Source organism: Saimiri boliviensis, chromosome 15 (genome assembly GCF_048565385.1).
Source record: "Saimiri boliviensis isolate mSaiBol1 chromosome 15, mSaiBol1.pri, whole genome shotgun sequence".
Lineage (NCBI taxonomy): Eukaryota > Metazoa > Chordata > Mammalia > Primates > Cebidae > Saimiri > Saimiri boliviensis.
The window spans coordinates 72,771,716-72,788,367 of NC_133463.1; the positions used below are offsets into that span (position 1 = coordinate 72,771,716).

The 16,652-nt window shown below is 41.1% G+C and overlaps 1 protein-coding gene across 4 annotated transcripts in view; it reads left to right on the forward strand.

Moving 5' to 3' along the window:
• The window catches only part of FER1L6 (fer-1 like family member 6), a 216,575-nt gene that overhangs the window by 160,226 nt on the left and 39,697 nt on the right, over positions 1-16,652 (forward strand). For all 4 annotated transcript variants that reach the window (XM_074387107.1, XM_074387108.1, XM_074387109.1 and 1 more), the window contains 4 exons: positions 457-588; positions 1,641-1,766; positions 9,495-9,622; positions 15,655-15,825. In XM_074387107.1, coding sequence (XP_074243208.1) covers positions 457-588; positions 1,641-1,766; positions 9,495-9,622; positions 15,655-15,825 — 557 coding nt within the window. The remainder of the gene's footprint in view (positions 1-456; positions 589-1,640; positions 1,767-9,494; positions 9,623-15,654; positions 15,826-16,652) is intronic.

Below are 16,652 nucleotides of genomic sequence, written 5' to 3' on the forward strand. Positions count from 1 at the left end.
AAAGTATTATAGTCTATGTCCAACAACCAATGGCATCGATTAGCTCTAAAAGGTTTGTTGTATTTATACTTGTATGTTACAACTTTTTTTATTTACCTATACTTTTTGGAATTTAAAAGTCAACAAATTTCATAAAATTCAGAGTAGTAGTTTCAGGAGTGCTGAGCCAATCCATCTTTCTTTCTTTTTTTTTTTTTTTTTTGCATTTTAGGTTTTGGGGTACATGTGATGAACATGCAAGATTGTTGCATAGGTACACACTTGGCAGTGTGGTTTGCTGCCTTCCGTCCCCTCACCTGTATCTTTCTTATCCTGCTGAAGATAAATGACCAAACAGCCTCAGATTTTTCCAAAGGGCATATATCAAGGCTGGTTTTGGAGAATCTTGGCATTTCTCATTAAATCAATCCTGGGCCTTCCTTCCTCTTAGAATAATATTCTCCCTTTTTCCTAAAGATATATGATGGTGATCTCGAGAGTGAATTCAACAATTTTGAAGACTGGGTGAAAACCTTTGAGCTCTTCAGAGGCAAGTCTACAGAAGATGACCATGGTCTTGATGGAGACCGAGTCATAGGAAAATTTAAGGCAGGTTCCATTGTTCATCCTTTTATTTGGCTCTCCCTGTCCATAAATGTCAGGTAGGTCTCAATTCAGTTAATAGAATTGTGCAGTGTGGGATGTGTGTAGGGAAAATCCTTAATTTTTACTCAGGTTCCTTTCTAGAATGCCACAAAACCAAGACCCAGTATTTTAAGATATTTTTGGCCTGTGACCAGTGGATTGGAGCTCAGTATGGTGAAAAATAAGGAGACAGTCATTACCTGAAAGAAACACTGAACTTTTCTTGGTTCTGTCCTTAATTTTTACTGAAGTCCCTCTCTAGAACTCCGCAAAACCCAGTCCCAATCCTGTAAGGTATTTTTGGCTTGTAACCAGTGGACTGGAGCTCAGTCTCATGAAGAATAAGGGGACAGAATCATTACCTGAAAGGAACACTGAACTTTACTTTGTTCTCTCCACCCCTGGCATACCAAATGTGTGATTTACGCAAACCTACCAGCTGGACAATTAAATTAATCAAACAACACGAGCCCTTCATTTGGCAGACTTACAGTGTGAACATCACAAAGTAGTAACCAGTATTCACTATAAATCTACTACAAGCTGGGCCTTTCTATGCAGCATGCTATGTTGGAAATAGCACAGACATTGCAGTTTGCCCATCTGGATTCAAATCCTAGTTATAGTACTAACCAGCTGCATGATCTGGAACAAAGTGCTTCACTCCCCTAAGCCTCAGTTGCTATGTCTGGAAATAGGAATACTGTAGTCAGAATTGAATGAGATAATGGGGGATGCACTAGCACAGCACCCCACATGTAAAGCGCACTTGGTGTCCCATCTGTTCTGTTCCTCATACAACATTCCTGTGAGGAGGGTGTTAATGTGCAGTATCAATTCACTGGTGTATCATGAAGAAGCTCAGATGCCAGCAGGCTACATAAATTGTCCAAGGATATTTAACTGGCAAGTTTAGCACCAACCCAGGTCCTGTGGGTTCCCAGGCTGTGCTCTCTGTGGGGTTTGGTGGGACATACGACCATCTCATTTCAATGGGCTGCATTTCATGGTTCCAGGGCTCCTTCTGCATCTACAAAAGCCCTGAGGATTCTAGCTCCGAGGACAGTGGGCAGCTGAGAATCCAGCAAGGAATTCCACTTAATCACCCGGTCACAGTGCTGATCAGAGTGTACATTGTTGCGGTGAGCCATCCTTGTTTGCTCTGAGGGGGTGTATTGATCAGCTTAGGCTGCCATTACAAAATATGGCAGACTGGGAGGCTTAAACAACAGAAATTTACTTTCCCACAGTTCTGAATGCTGTAAGTCTATAATCAAGTTGCTACCAGGGTTGGTGTCTGGTAAGGACTCTCATGCTGGCTTGCAGATGGCTGCCTTTTTGCTGTGTCCTCACATGGCCTTTCCTCTGTGCACGTTTATATAGGGAGAGGTTGAGTTCTGATGTCTCATTCTCTTCAAATAAAGACACTAGCCCTGTCTTATTAGAGCAGCACCACTATGACCTCATTTAACCTTAATTACCTCCCTAAAGCCATGTCTCCAACTACAGTAACCTTAGGAATTAGGGATTAAACATATGAGGATATGAAGTTAGGCTGGCAACACAGACATTTTATGGCTTTTCTGAGCATAGTAGTATCTGTTCCCTGTGGTTGCCTATGGCAGGAGAGGGAACCAAATAGGAGGCAAGCAGGAAACTACAGGAAAGAGTTAGCAGGAAGGACTAAGGCAGAACAGGGCAGCTGTTATGTGAAATTCTCCTCCCATAACCATGCCTCTACATTACTGCAGTAGGAAACTTCACTTTGAATGCATTTCTAAGTAAGAGGTTAATTACTCTTAGCTTCCCTCTTTCTGATAATGAGAGCATAAAACTTTGATTATGAAACTTTTTGGCCTCATTAGCAGAAGCTCAGGGCCAAATCTAATCTCAATCAAAGCAACTATATGAACCCCAATGGCTCATGGATTTGTTTTAATCTCCTGACCTTAGATGCAGTTTTCGGAATTGTGTTTTATTATAATGCTCTTATTTTATTTCAACCCTTTGTTTCCATTGCCTACATTCTTTCAAAGAAACATAAATGTAACATAAAATAAAAATGAATTATCCTTCAGTGCTAAGGGAGAAATAAATGTTCTTCCATCATGAAGTTCTTGGGTTTCCTTCATCATTCTCTGTATCATCACCACAACCACCATGTGACAGGGATGTTGTGATGAAAAGAACATAGTCTCTGTGTTCAAGGAAGTCACAGTGTAGTTGGAAAGATGAGAATTTGTAGGGTCACTGACAATGCTGGGTAGTCAACATGAAACACCACCCTCAGGATGCTTTAGACAAACTCTTTCAAAATTTTGCTCAGGAGGTCACTGGTGTTTTGGGAGAAAAACGCATTCCTTAAGAAACAGAACATACATTCAAATAAATTTGAATAGTGCATATTTCCTTCTCCAACCTTTGAGATTCACAAAACTCATTAGCACATTCAAGTCTCTGAGAATTTCAGAAGAAAAAACAACAACAACAAACCCTATTTAGTGATCTTGAACAGCATTTTCTAAACTTTTGCCTCATACCTTTCCCCTTCCTACAGAAAATCTTGTAGAACTAAAGTTCTCTAAGATACAGTTTGGGGAATCCAGAAATAGTATCAACAGTAGGAAGGAGAGGGAAGAATTTCTGTGAACTGTGAACTACAGAGGTTGGAGAAAGATGTCTGGTTATTCATGTATTCATTCAGAAAGTATCTACTGCACACCTTTTATGTGTTCAGGACCTCTAGACAAAGACTAGAGAAACAGATCAGGTTTCTGTCCTGGAGGTAGCATCGGGGAGGGAGGCCTTGGGCTGGAACTTGAGAACAGGAGGGACTTGAACAAACAGGGAGTCAGAAGGTAGCAGTCCTAGATAAATTCACTACAGTTATGGACAGTCAATATATTTCTAGTAGTTTGATGATGTGTGGTTTGCTCTCATACTAATATTTAATTAATTAAATAAAGTCTCAAGTCTTTTAATTAAAAGAACACTAACAAGTAAAAAAAATACTACTTAAAACTTGTATAAGGAAAGAAATCAAATTTCCCCACCTCTTTTTTTTTTTTCCTTAACAAAATAGACTGCACTTTTTTTTTAAGATTAGTATGTACAGGTCTTCATTCCTTTCAGTAGCTGTATAGCATTTTCTTGAATAAATGTAGTATTCATTCATTCATTCATTCAACAAGTGTTAAGAAGACCCTGTCCTATGTCCTAAAGTAATGAACAAGATAAACAGTGCCCTTGCTCTCATGGAGATTACATACTAGTTGGGAGTGATGGGGGATTATGCAGATATAAAAATAAACAAAGGAACAGATAAATTAACAGGATTTGTGTCAGAGATAACGGTTTTGTAAAGAATTAAAATTGGTTGATGTGACATGGAGAACTGTGAAGGACTGCTTTGTATTATGTTTCTTCCCAAGTAATTAACAAATAGGTTACTTACAATTTTTGGCTCTTAAACAATGTTCTAGTAAACATCCTTGAATATACAGCTTTATAGGCTTACACTATTCTGTCTACAGGATAGAATCCTAAATATGGAATTGTTTCTCAGCTTTCATTGCTGCAGAGTTTCTCCATCTTTTTTATGTCATTTCTTTTTTTTTTCAATTTATTTAAGTTCTGGGGTACATGTGTAGAATGTACAGGTTTGTTACATAGGTATACATATACCATGGTGGTTTGCTGCATCCATCACCATGCCATCTACATTAGGTATTTCTCCTAATGCTAACCCTCCCCAATCCCCCCATGCCCTGCTATCCTTTCCCTACCCCCCTACCCCAGACTGGCCCCAGTGTGTGATGTTCCCCTCCCTGTGTCCATGGGTTCCCATTGTTCAACTCCCACTTACGAGTGAGAACATGCAGTATTTGGTTTTCTGTTCTTATGTCAGTTTGCTGAAAATGATGGTTTCCAGATTCATCCATATTCCCACAAAGGACATGAACTCATCCTTTTTAATGGCTGCATAGTATTCCATATGTGCCACATTTTCTTTGTCCAGTCTATCATTGATGGGCATTTGGGTTGGTCCCAAGTCTTTGCTATTGTGAACAGTGCCACAGTAAACATATGTGTGCATGTGTCTTTATAATAGAATGATTTCTATCCTTTGGATATATACCCAGTAATGGGATTGCTGGGTCAAATGGTATGTCTAGTTTTAGATCATTGAGGAATCTCCACACTGTCTTCCACAATGGTTGAACTAATTTACACACCACCAACAGTGTAAAAGCATTCCTGTTCCTTCACATCCTCTCCAGCATCTGTTGTCTCCCGATTTTTTAAGGATTGCCATTCTAACTGGCATAAGGTGGTATCTCAATGTGGTTTTGATTTGCATTTCTCTAATGACCAGTGATGCTGAGCTTTTTTTCATATGTTTGTTGGCTGCATAAATGTCCTCTTTTTAAAAGTGTCTGTTCATATCCTTCACCCACTTTTTGATGGGGTTGTTTTTTTCTCATAAATTTGAGTTCTTTGTAGATTCTGGATATTAGCCCTTTGTCAGATGGGCAGATTGTAATTTTTTTTTCCCATTCTGTTGGTTGCCAGTTCACTCTAATGATAGCTTCTTTTGCTGTGCAAGATTTCTTAAGTTTAATTAGATCCCATTTATCTATTTTGGTTTTTGTTACCATTGCTTTTGGTGTTTTAGTCATGAAGTCCTTGCCCATGCCTATGTCCTGAATGGTATTGCCTAGTTTTCTTCTAGGGTTTTTACGGTGTTAGGTCTTATGTTTAAATCTTTAATCCACCTGGGGTTAATTTTTGTATAATGCATAAGGAAGGAGTCCAGTTTCAGCTTTCTGCATGTGGCTAGCCAGTTTTCCCAACACTGTCAGGGACCGTCCGAGATGGGTAGGCACGTCTGCCAGGGGTCTCTCGACCTGCAAGAGGGTCCCAATACCTAGAAGAGAGCGTGCACTTGGAGAAATAAAAGAGACAGAGAGCGGGGATCTGGAGGGCTGGATAGGCCATGCCTAAACAGCAAATTTTATTTTTCAAAGGCCAGGAATAAATACACTTTCTTTGCTCTGGTTTATGTCATTGCAAGAGGAAATGCAAATCTATACCTTACATGGCCTATATGATAGAGAAACCAGATATGCAATCAGTGGTTGTAAAAGGTAACAGAATTTCCTGTGATCACAAAGCTTGTTTACATCCAGACATTATTCCTCCTGGCTGCAGGTATTTCTGGTTTTCCTCATCAGAATATCTTTTAATGGGATTCTCCTTTGTCTGCTCCTGACTCAACTTATCTCAACTTCCCCATTCAGGAGTCTCTGAGTCAGGAATCAAAGCCATCCCTTATGGTGGCATTTGCTTTGCAAATATCCCAACAGTTAAACCATTATCTAGGGTACAAGGCAGTCAGGTAAGTAAAGAAAAGGTTAAAGCTTATTCTTAAAGAAAGAGTCATAAAAAAGTTAAAAGCAGGAACCAGTTGCTGGCAGGGGGTCACTCGGTCTAGCAGCACCGCGTAGTTTTAGGCCCAAACGATATTGTGGTTGATATTAGAAACTGATCATCCATCTTTAAGTTCCTTCCCCGCCCCCCCCCACTCGACTGCCTCCAGTAGGAAGCTGTGTTTGGGATCAAACTCACCGTATAGTGAGACTCATGCCTTTTGGGGGTCTCACACGGGAATGTTCCCCACACAACACCATTTATTAAATAGGGAATCCTTTCCCCATTGCCTGTTCTTGTCAGGTTTGTCAAAGATCAGATGGTTGTAGATCTGTTGCATTCTGAGGCCTCTGTTCTGTTCCATTGGTCTATATCTCTGTTTTGGTACCAGTACCATGCTGTTATGATTACTGCAGCCTTGTAGTATAGTTTGAAGCCAGGTAGTAAAATGCCTCCAGCATTTTTTTTTTTTTTTTTTTTTTTTTTTTTTTTTGCTTAGGATTGTCTTGGCTAGGTGGGTTCTTTTTTGGTTCCATATGAAGTTTGGTTCCAGTTCTGTGAAGAAAGTCAGTGGTAGCTTGATGGGAATAGCATTGAATCTATAAATTACTTTGGCAGTATGGCCATTTTTACAATATTGATTCTTCCTAACCATGAGCATGAAATGATTTTCCATCTGTTTGTGTCCTCTTATTTCCTGGAGCAGTGGTTTGTAGTTCTCCTTGAGGAGGTACTTCACATCCCTTGTTAGTTGTATTCCTAGGTATTTTGTTCTCTTTGTAGTAATTGTGAATGGGAGTTCACTCATGATTTGGCTTTCTGTTTGTCTATTATTGGTAAATATGAATGCCTGTAATTTTTGCACATTGATTTTGTATCCTGAGAATTTGCTGAAGTTGCTTATCAGCTTACGGAGATTTTGGGCTGAGACGATGGGGTCTTCCAAATATACAATCATGTTGTCAGCAAACCGAGACAATTTGACTTCCTCTTTTCCTAATTGAATATCCTTTATTTATTTTTCTTGCCTGATTGCCCTGGCCAGAACTTCCAATACAATGTTGAATAGGAGTGGTGAGAGAAAGCATCCTTGTCTTGTGCCATATTTCAAAGGGCATGCTTCCAGTTTTGGCTCATTCAGTATGATATTGGCTGTAGGTTTGTCATAAATAGCTCTAATTATCTTGAGCTACGTTTCATTGATACCTAGTTTATTGAGAGTTTTTAGCATAAAGGGCTGTTGAATTGTGTTGAAGGCCTTCTCTGCATCTACTGAGATAATTGTGGGTTTTGTCTTTGGTTCTGTTTATGTGATGGATTACGTTTATAGATTTTTTATACAATTTCTTCCATCTTCCTACTCTGGCCTTTCCTTAGAAAGTATTTGCTTTTGATAGTTTCAGTCCTAGCTTGTCTGGAATCAGACTTTACTCTCAGAAACAGATCATCATTCAACCGGTCAGTGCCAAATGCAAGACTCATAGGGTCATGAATTCAGAAACCATTAGTTCTGGGAAGGGACTTCAGGTCCACCCCATGATTTTATAGATAGATCTCAGAGAGACATGACTTGCCCAATATCACACACTACTTAGAAATGTAGTCAGGCCCAATGCGGTGGCTCATCCTGGTAATCCCAGCACTTTAGGAGGCCAAGGTGGGCAGAATGCTTGAGCTCAGGGGTTCGAGACCAATCCAGTCAATATGGTGAAACCCCATCTCTGATACAATATTAGTGGGGTATGGTGGCTCACACTGGTAGTCCCAGCTACTTGGGAGGCTGAGGTGGGAGGATGACTTGAGCCTGGGAGGCATATGTTGCAGTGAGCCAAGACTGTGCCACTGCACTCCACCCTGGGCAACAGAGCAAGATGCTGTGAAAAGAAAAGAAAATAGAAATACAGTAATGTGTCTCTTAATGATGGGAATACATTCTGAGAAATGTGTTGTTAGGCTGTTTCAGCGTTGTGCAAGTGTCAAGACTGTATCTACACAAACCTAGATGGTTGGGCCTCCAACATGATGGAATAGCCTATTGCACACCTAGGCTATAAACCTATATAGCACATTACTGTAGAAACTACTATAGGCAATTGTAACACAAAGATATTTACGTATCTAAACATAGAAAAGGTACAGTAAAAACACAGTATAAAAGATTTGAAAAAATTGTACACCTGTCTAGGGCACTTATCATGAATGGAGCTTGCAGGACTGTAGGTTGCCCTGGGTGAGTCACTGAGTGAGTAGTGAGTGAATGTGAAGGCTAGGATGTTACTGTCCACGACTGTGGAGTTTAGAAACACTGTATACTTAGGCTACACTAAATTTATAAAATGTATTTTTCCTTATTCAATAATAAGTTAACTTTAGCTTGCTAGAACTTTATAAACTTAAGTTTTTCTAACTTTTGAGTCTGGTCAAAACAATGTTTAGCTTAAAATACAAACATATTGTTTAGCTATACAAAAATATGTTCTTTATATCCTTAGTAAGGTTTTTTATATTTTTTGTTTTATTTTTTAAACTTTGTTATTAAAAACTAAGACACACACACACACACACACACACACACACAAGCCTAGGGTGAAACAGGGTCAGGATCATCAGTATCACTGTCTTCTACCTCCACATCTTGTCCCACTGGAAGGTCTTCAAGGGCAATAACATGCATGGAGCTGTCATCACCTGTAATAACACCTTTTGCTGGATACCTTCTGAAGGACCTGCCTGAGGATTTTTTATAGTTAACTTTTTTTTTAATAAAGAGAAAAAGTATACTCTAAAATAATGATTTAAAAATATAGTATAGTAAATATATATACCGGTAACATTGTTTTTTATTATCATGTCAAGTATCATTTACTGCACATGATTGTATATTTTTACATGACTGTTAGCACAGTAGGTTTGTTTATAGCAGCATCATCACAAACATGTGAGTAACGTGTTGCACTACAACGCTGCAACAGATATGATGTCACTATATCATAGGAATTTTTCAGCTCCTTTATAATTTTATAGGACTGCCATTATACATGTGGTCAGTCCTTGACCAAGACATCATTAAGAGGCGCATTACTGTAGAACTAGAACTCAAACTCATGGCTTCTGCCTCCTGGTCCAGCATTTTTCTCATTTTTCTGTGCCAAGAGCTTCTTTTCACTGAGGGGATGACTCCAGAGAAAGGTGAGCTTGGGCAGAGCCAATAATTTTTCTTTTAACAGCAAAATGTAGATACTAAAGCAGTGTTCTTAACCTTGGCTGCACGCTAGAATTATCTAGGGAGTTTTTCAAAAGCCCAAAGCCCTGGCCCATTAAATCAGACTATCTAGAGACAGAAATCAGTTATTAGCATTTTTGAAAGTACCCAGGTAATCCCAGTGTACAACCAATATTGAGAGCCACTGAACCAAAGACATTTTCTTTTTCCTTTCCAGGCATTTAATCTTAGCCCAGCTGATCCAGATGGCAAATCAGATCCCTACATTGTGATCAAGCTTGGCAAAACAGAAATCAAAGACCGGGATAAATACATCCCCAAACAACTGAACCCAGTATTTGGAAGGTCAGTGGCCATCTGGGCTGTGTTTTGTTATCCTTTCTGCATTTGTTCCTGCTCTGTTTCTGTGGGGGTGGGGTATGTATGTGTGTGTTCCTGGGTGAAATGGTGGCAGGAAGTTAAACACTGGCTTTTGTTCTTGGTAGTAAGCAACCAAACCTATGTTCATGGAGCAGGGTTGAATTCTTCCATGGTTCCCTGAGGAATTAGGTGGTACCTGATCATTATACTCATAGCTTTCTTTACTATAATTTCTTTTTCTTTTGCACGTGTGTGTGTGTGTGTGTGTGTGTGTGTGTGTGAACTTAAGTAGAGAAATACATACCCACAGCTCTCTAATGACCATTTTCTAGATTTTAGATTTAATAGACATCTTGCAGGGTCATTGGATTCAGTCTTGTGCTTTTGAACAGAGCAGAGATTTCTTTTTTATAAACAAGGCAGCAAAGGGCTAGAGAGATTAAAAAACATATTCAAGTTCAGATGACTCACAATTGGAGAATAACAGGACACAAGTTTGGTCTTTTGTCTCCTACTAAAGGGATTTTTCCATCATAACATTTTGTGGTTTATTTGAGGTGACCCCTAAGGTCAAGAAGTTGAAGTTGTCCTCAAGTTGTGCTTTGTTTTCCTGTAAACTGCTAAAAGCTATTGCATTTGTGTAAGTGGACTAGGCATTCAGCAGCTCATAGCAACACTGCAATGCTATTAATCCTATAATAGGGTGTGCTACACATTGGTGTTCCCTGTTCAAGTTTGTGCACCTGTCTGTCATTGTCTCTGGAACCAAGGTGACCTGGGTATCACTCTGCCACATACAAGCTCTACAAACTTATGCAGACGGCTTAACCTGTCTGTTCCTGGTTTTCCTGACCTGTAAAGCAGCAACAGTGACACCTGACTCTCAGATTCCCTTAGAAGATTAAATGTGTAAAGCACCTACATGTCACATTGCCTATGCCAGCACACAATTGACACAAAAAGCATCAGCTCCCTTCCTCTCCACCTTGGTAATTGTAGCAATGGATACATGTTTAGTGTGTTTAATTTCTTTTTTCTTGAGTAAGCAGGAGCGTGGAATAGAATCTCCGTTGGCCCCATTTAAATTCATTTACACATCCTTGATCACTTTGGAGCCTCTGACATTTGAACAGCACTAGCCTCTTACATTTTATTGCTCCTGAGAAAATGAGGGCTATAAATGATCTTGCCTGTCCAGATTAATGAGAACGACAGTGCTGGGGAAACTTACCCTTGCCTCCCTCATCCAGAGATGACCTTTATTGTCATCTGCCATTTATGTAACTGCCATTTAGTGCTTCAGTGTGACAAGCACTTGGCAGGCACTTTTTATTAGCTACTTTCACCACAGTGCCATGAACTAGACTTGTTTTACTACCCATGTTGTATGGCCATGGCAAACAAGAGAAGAGGATGATGAAAAAAAAGTTCTCTCCTGACTCTGGCATTGCAGCACCTCATCCAAGAGATGTATTTAATTTTTACTCAGGAACAAAAGTTGCCAGCACAATCCCACAGTGTTCCAGCAGGAAGAGCAGAGGATTCTCGTGCCTGACCTGGGGTCTGGGGAATCCCTCATGACTTCAGTGCCCCAGTATCCCTGTGAGGGTGTCACAGCCTCCAACTGCTGGTGCCCTGGTATCTTGAATTGCTTTACTTTTCTTCATAGCCTCTGACATGGATTAGATGTTTATGGATTTATTGGCCATCTCCCATCTCCCCACTAGAATGTAAGAAGTATTTGAGCAGGGACTTAGTCTAGTCTGGTTAATGCCACATCCCCAGCACCTAGAACAGGGCCTGGTACACAGCAGATGCTCAGTATGTATCTGTGGAATGAACAGATGGATGGATGGGTGGGTGACTGGATGGGTAAATGGACAAAATGCCAGTCAATTGTCCATGGGATTTAATGGGGCCCTATCTCCACATCGACTTGTGGTGCATGTCTATAGGCTTTGACACTTTCTTCCTTATGGCTCTTATGGTTTCCCAGAATGTTTCCCATTGTCTCCACTACCTTGATAATTAACCATAAAGCAAAATGATGAGACCATAAGGAACTGATCAGTGGGTTAATAAAACAGCTCTCTCTCTCTTCTTCCTCATTCACATCTACAGGCGCTTGTCCTTGCTGTGCCCTCACCATGACGTGCCTTTTCTTTTATTGTCCACCTGCAGAACTTCCTTCATTCCTCCCAATCACTGGGAATCCACCATGTGTCAGGCACACTGCTGAGTGTTGGGACACAATGGGGACCAAGCCACAGTCTATACCTTCAAGGTGCCCATGAATACAGAGAACATCAAATAAATGCATGATTACAATAGGCTGCTGTTAAGTCCTGTGAAGACACTGGGAAGGCATCAGACCATCTTGGGAGTGTGGAGGGGGTGGGAAGGGATGGGTGTTCTTCACCATGCGAAGTCTGGAGTATAGGGAGGACGTGATGTGGCAGGAACTGTTACCAGTCAGGGTTCTACCATGGGAAGGGACCTAGCAGAGGAAAGAGAGAATTTCCCAGGGCTTCCTTAACAAAGTGTCATAAACTGGGTGACTGAAACAACAGAAATGCATTCTCTCACAGTTCTGGATACTGAAAGTGTGGTGGTGTCTGGGTTGCTTCCTTCTGTGGGCTGTGAAGGAGCCTCTGTTCCCTGCCTCCCTCTCGAGTGCTGGTGATCTGCTGGCAATCCCTGGTGCTCCCTGGCTGGTAGAAGCATTGCTCCAGTATCAGCCTTCATCTCCACATGGCCTGCTCCCTGCATCTCTCCACATCATCTTCCTCCTGTGCATATCTGCATCTGTGTCAAGTTTTCCTCTTTACAAGGACACCAGTCATATTGCACTGGGGCCCATCCCAATGACCCCATTTTAGCTTGAATGCCTCTATTAAGCCTCCACTTCCAAATAAGGTCAGATTCTGAGGCGCTGGGGCTGGAGCTTCAACTTATCTTTTGGTGGAGACACAATTTGACCCATAGTAATATATACTGCTTTTGATCTTTATTATGAGATTATTGTCTTTGCCTTTAAGAGTTTTCAACTGTTTAGATGAGGCCTACTTAGATTATCAAGGAGAACCTTCTTCACCTAAAGTCAACTAATTGTGGATGTTAATTACATCTTTAATTATATCTACAAAATGCCACCATAGCAACACCTGGATTAGCGTTTGATCAAATAACTGGAGACTATAGTCAAGTAGATACATGACACTGACCATCACTCTGTGAGTAGATTGCAAGTGTTTCTCTCTTTCCAATCAGGTGGTCATTTTGGTGATAGATGATGTGCCAACTACTAGAAAGGTATAAAGGGTACATGACCCTGTTTCCATGGAACCTATTTCCTTATGGAGGAACCAGGCATTACAAAAAATCAGGCAGATACACAAGTGCCTGTCTGATGAATGCTCTAAGGCAGGCGTCCCCAAACTATGGCCCGCTGGCCGCATGCGGCCCCCTGAAGTGCGGTGGGGCCCTCCATTTATCTGGCCCCCCACCGCACTTCAGGAAGGGGCACCTCTTTCATTGGTGGTCAGTGAGAGGAGCACAGTATGTGGCGGCCCTCCAACAGTCTGAGGGACAGTGAACTGGCCCCTTGTGTAAAAAATTTGGGGATGCCTGCTCTAAGGGAAAGGTGCAGGGGCCTTTGAGTCTGTGTAATCAGGGAACTTTACCTGGTTGGGAAATTGGCTAAGATGAGAAGTTCTGAAGATCTGGAGCAGGGAGAACTCCCATCTGCACTCAAGGCTCAGCTGAAGAGTAATCTCTGTAAAAGAGGCGTCCCCAAACTGCGGCCCCCTGAGGCCATTTATCAGGCCCCCCACCACACTTCAGGAAGGGGCATCTCTTTCATTGGTGGTGAGTGAGAGGAGCACAGTATGTGGTGGCCCTCCAACGGTCTGAGGGACAGTGAACTGGCCCCCTGTGTAAAAAGTTTGGGGACGCCTGCTGTAAAACCTTCCATTGTCATCCCTCCCCAGACAGGTGTATTAGTAACACCCTGCCCATAACTCTGTTGGAGCTCCTGCCACCTTAGTTAGCCATATTCTTAACTGCCTTTTCCACTGGAAAAAAATTGTTGTACATATCTTATAAAAACCACAGTATCTGGCACGTGGTAGATACGCAGTAAATGCTGAATGAATGAATGAATGAATGACCAAATGAGCAATGGAACATCTTTGCTCTGAAGCTCAGAGGCTCTTCATGCTTTCACCAAGTCTCAGTTTTTGCCCATTTCATGATGCATTCTATTTTCCCAAACCGCCTCATTGACACACAAGTTGGTATAAGGCTAGTTTTTCCCTGGGTGACTGGAAGTTCAACCATAGTGGGCTGTTTTGGTGACTTTTACTAACAGCTTCAGCTAAAATTCAGGTAAAATCAATCTGTGGGCCCACAGCTTGGGGAGATGGACCAGGGCGATTAAGTCTTCTGTCATGGTTGCCAGCAGCAGTTAAGCCCTTAATAAGTCCTTCCAGTGACAGCAATGGTGATGGCTCAGGGGCAGACGGCTGGGGGCTTCCTTATAATGCACCTCCAGAATATCAATTACACTTTAAAATGTAAGTCTTGGAGCTCAGGCAGGCAATGCTATGCCCTCAGAGAGAAGACATATGGATTTCTTTTCCACACCATATCCCTGGCCTGCTAGAGCCACTTCTGTCAGTTACAATCGCTGGAGCTGTCCAGCGTCTCTGCTTTTTTCTCTCTGAGGAGGGTTAATTGGCTTGGGCTTGCTGCAGTTGCTGTGCCTGCTTCACTGGAGAACGAGTGCCAGGGCTAAGTGGATCTGACCATGAGGGCAGCAGCCCAGACAACCCCGTGGACACGCAGGGAAATAATGAGCTCGCATTCTCCCTCCTCCCCTCCTCTTTGTCCATCACTCCCAGCCTAGCCCATCTTGTACCAGAGCAGACAGTCTAGACAGCTGGAGAACATTGCTGTGTCCTTGATTTTGTTTTCAGGAAGGCATTTTCCTATAATGCAGAATTTTACTTCACATTTAATTTTCAAGTACCTGTCCCAACGTAGGAAATCAGTAGCATGGATAATTAATCATCACCAGAAATCCAACAGCATTAATGCTCCTTGAGACACCTGGCGTTGGTGTGGTTTCATGGAAGGAGCACCTAGCTAGGAGTTAGCAACCTGGCACATATCTCAGATTGGCCTGATTGATGATCCTAGGAAAGTTGCTTGTGTTCTCTAGATTTCAATTTCCTTATCTGTAAAATGAAGGGATTGGATATGGTGATGTCTGAGATCTCTTACAGTTCACAGGTAAGATTTATTTTGTGTGTACTTTCTGCAGGTCAAGCTCAGGCTCCAGCAATGCAGAGACCAAAAAAACAAAAATAGGTCCCTGTTCTCAAGGGGCTCGTAGTCTTGTAGAGCTAGCACTTCTGTCCTCCAATTCTGTATCTTTATAATTTTTCATCCTTGATGAGGTTTTCATTTAAAATAAATGTAGCTAGTATTTATTGATAAGGCAACAACGGAGGGGAAGGGGAATGGCAATGGATTGAGCATCAGTTGAATGCGTGAAAGTAAAACGTGTTTTATAGAAACAATATTGCATGTAAACACCATGCTAAATTATAAAGAAGACATATGTACTCATTTACAATAGGGAGGCTGAGAGGTATTAAATAACTTTCTCAAAGACAATCAGGAAGTTGCAGATTCAAAACCAAAATTAAAAATCAGTCCTCTTTGAAACCAAAATCCAAAGTTTTCCTCTCCGTCGTGCTGTCACCCTAGTTGAAGACTGCAAGGTGTGGCCCATGAAAGGGGAGATTACTGGCTATTTGAAATTGATAACAGCATTGAAAATTGATTGTACTGCAATGAGAAATTAAACCAAACAAATATCTGCTAAGTATTAACTGAGTTGCTGTGTGTTTGGTGAGTTCACATGAACAGTGGGCTAGCTAAAAGTGAAGCTGGGAACAGTTCCAAGTGTCACCAAATGTTACTGACTCTTGAAGTCTCTGCTTGAACCACAGGTCATTTGAAATCCAAGCCACATTCCCGAAAGAGTCCCTGCTCTCCATCCTGATTTATGATCACGACATGATTGGGACAGATGACCTTATTGGTGAGACCAAGATCGACCTGGAAAACCGCTTCTACAGCAAACACCGAGCCATCTGTGGCTTGCAGAGCCAGTACGAGATGTAAGTTCTTTCTCTCTGGGAGATACTTGGTATTCTGAGGCTGTTGTAGCCTTCAGAGCTCTGGACTCTGCATCTCATGTCCATCTCTAGGAAGCCCAGACCCAGCTCAGCTTTAATGTCTCAAATGGGCTCCACATCAGCATAGCTGGCTTGGGAGACTCTGTTTAGTGCATTTAGAAGTTGTGACTGGGGAGGCAGCTCTGATTTAGAAACAAGGGCAGGTTCTTCAAGAGATAAGATCTAAATGTATGTGTTCACTCAGATGTATCTTAAAATAGGGTTCCCTGGTGGAGGATAATTCTAGAAGAAGAATTAATATAATATAAATGCCAGTATCCAAGCTAATTATAACTAACAGTCATGTGCTTTTGATAACAGAGCACTTTACATGGAGTATCTCATTCAGTTTTCTGAACCACTCTTTGAGGTGTTATCCACATTTTACAAATGAAGAACCAACCCAACTTTCACTTGTTTCAATTTTTGTGTGTACATAGTAGATGTATACATATATATGGAGTATATGACATTTTGATACAGGCATACAATGCATAATAATCACATCAGGGTAAATGGGATATCTATCACTTCAAATATTTATCCTTTCTTCATATTACAAACAATCCAGTTATACTCTTTATTTTAAAATAGACAATAAATTATTGACCATAGTCACCCTATTATGCTATCAGATACTATATCTTATTCTATCTAACTATATTTTTTTACTCATTAACCATCTACTCTCTAGCTCCATGAGTTCAAGTGTTTAAGTGAGAACATGCAAAGTTTGTCTTTCTGTGCCTGATTTATTTTATTTGACCTAA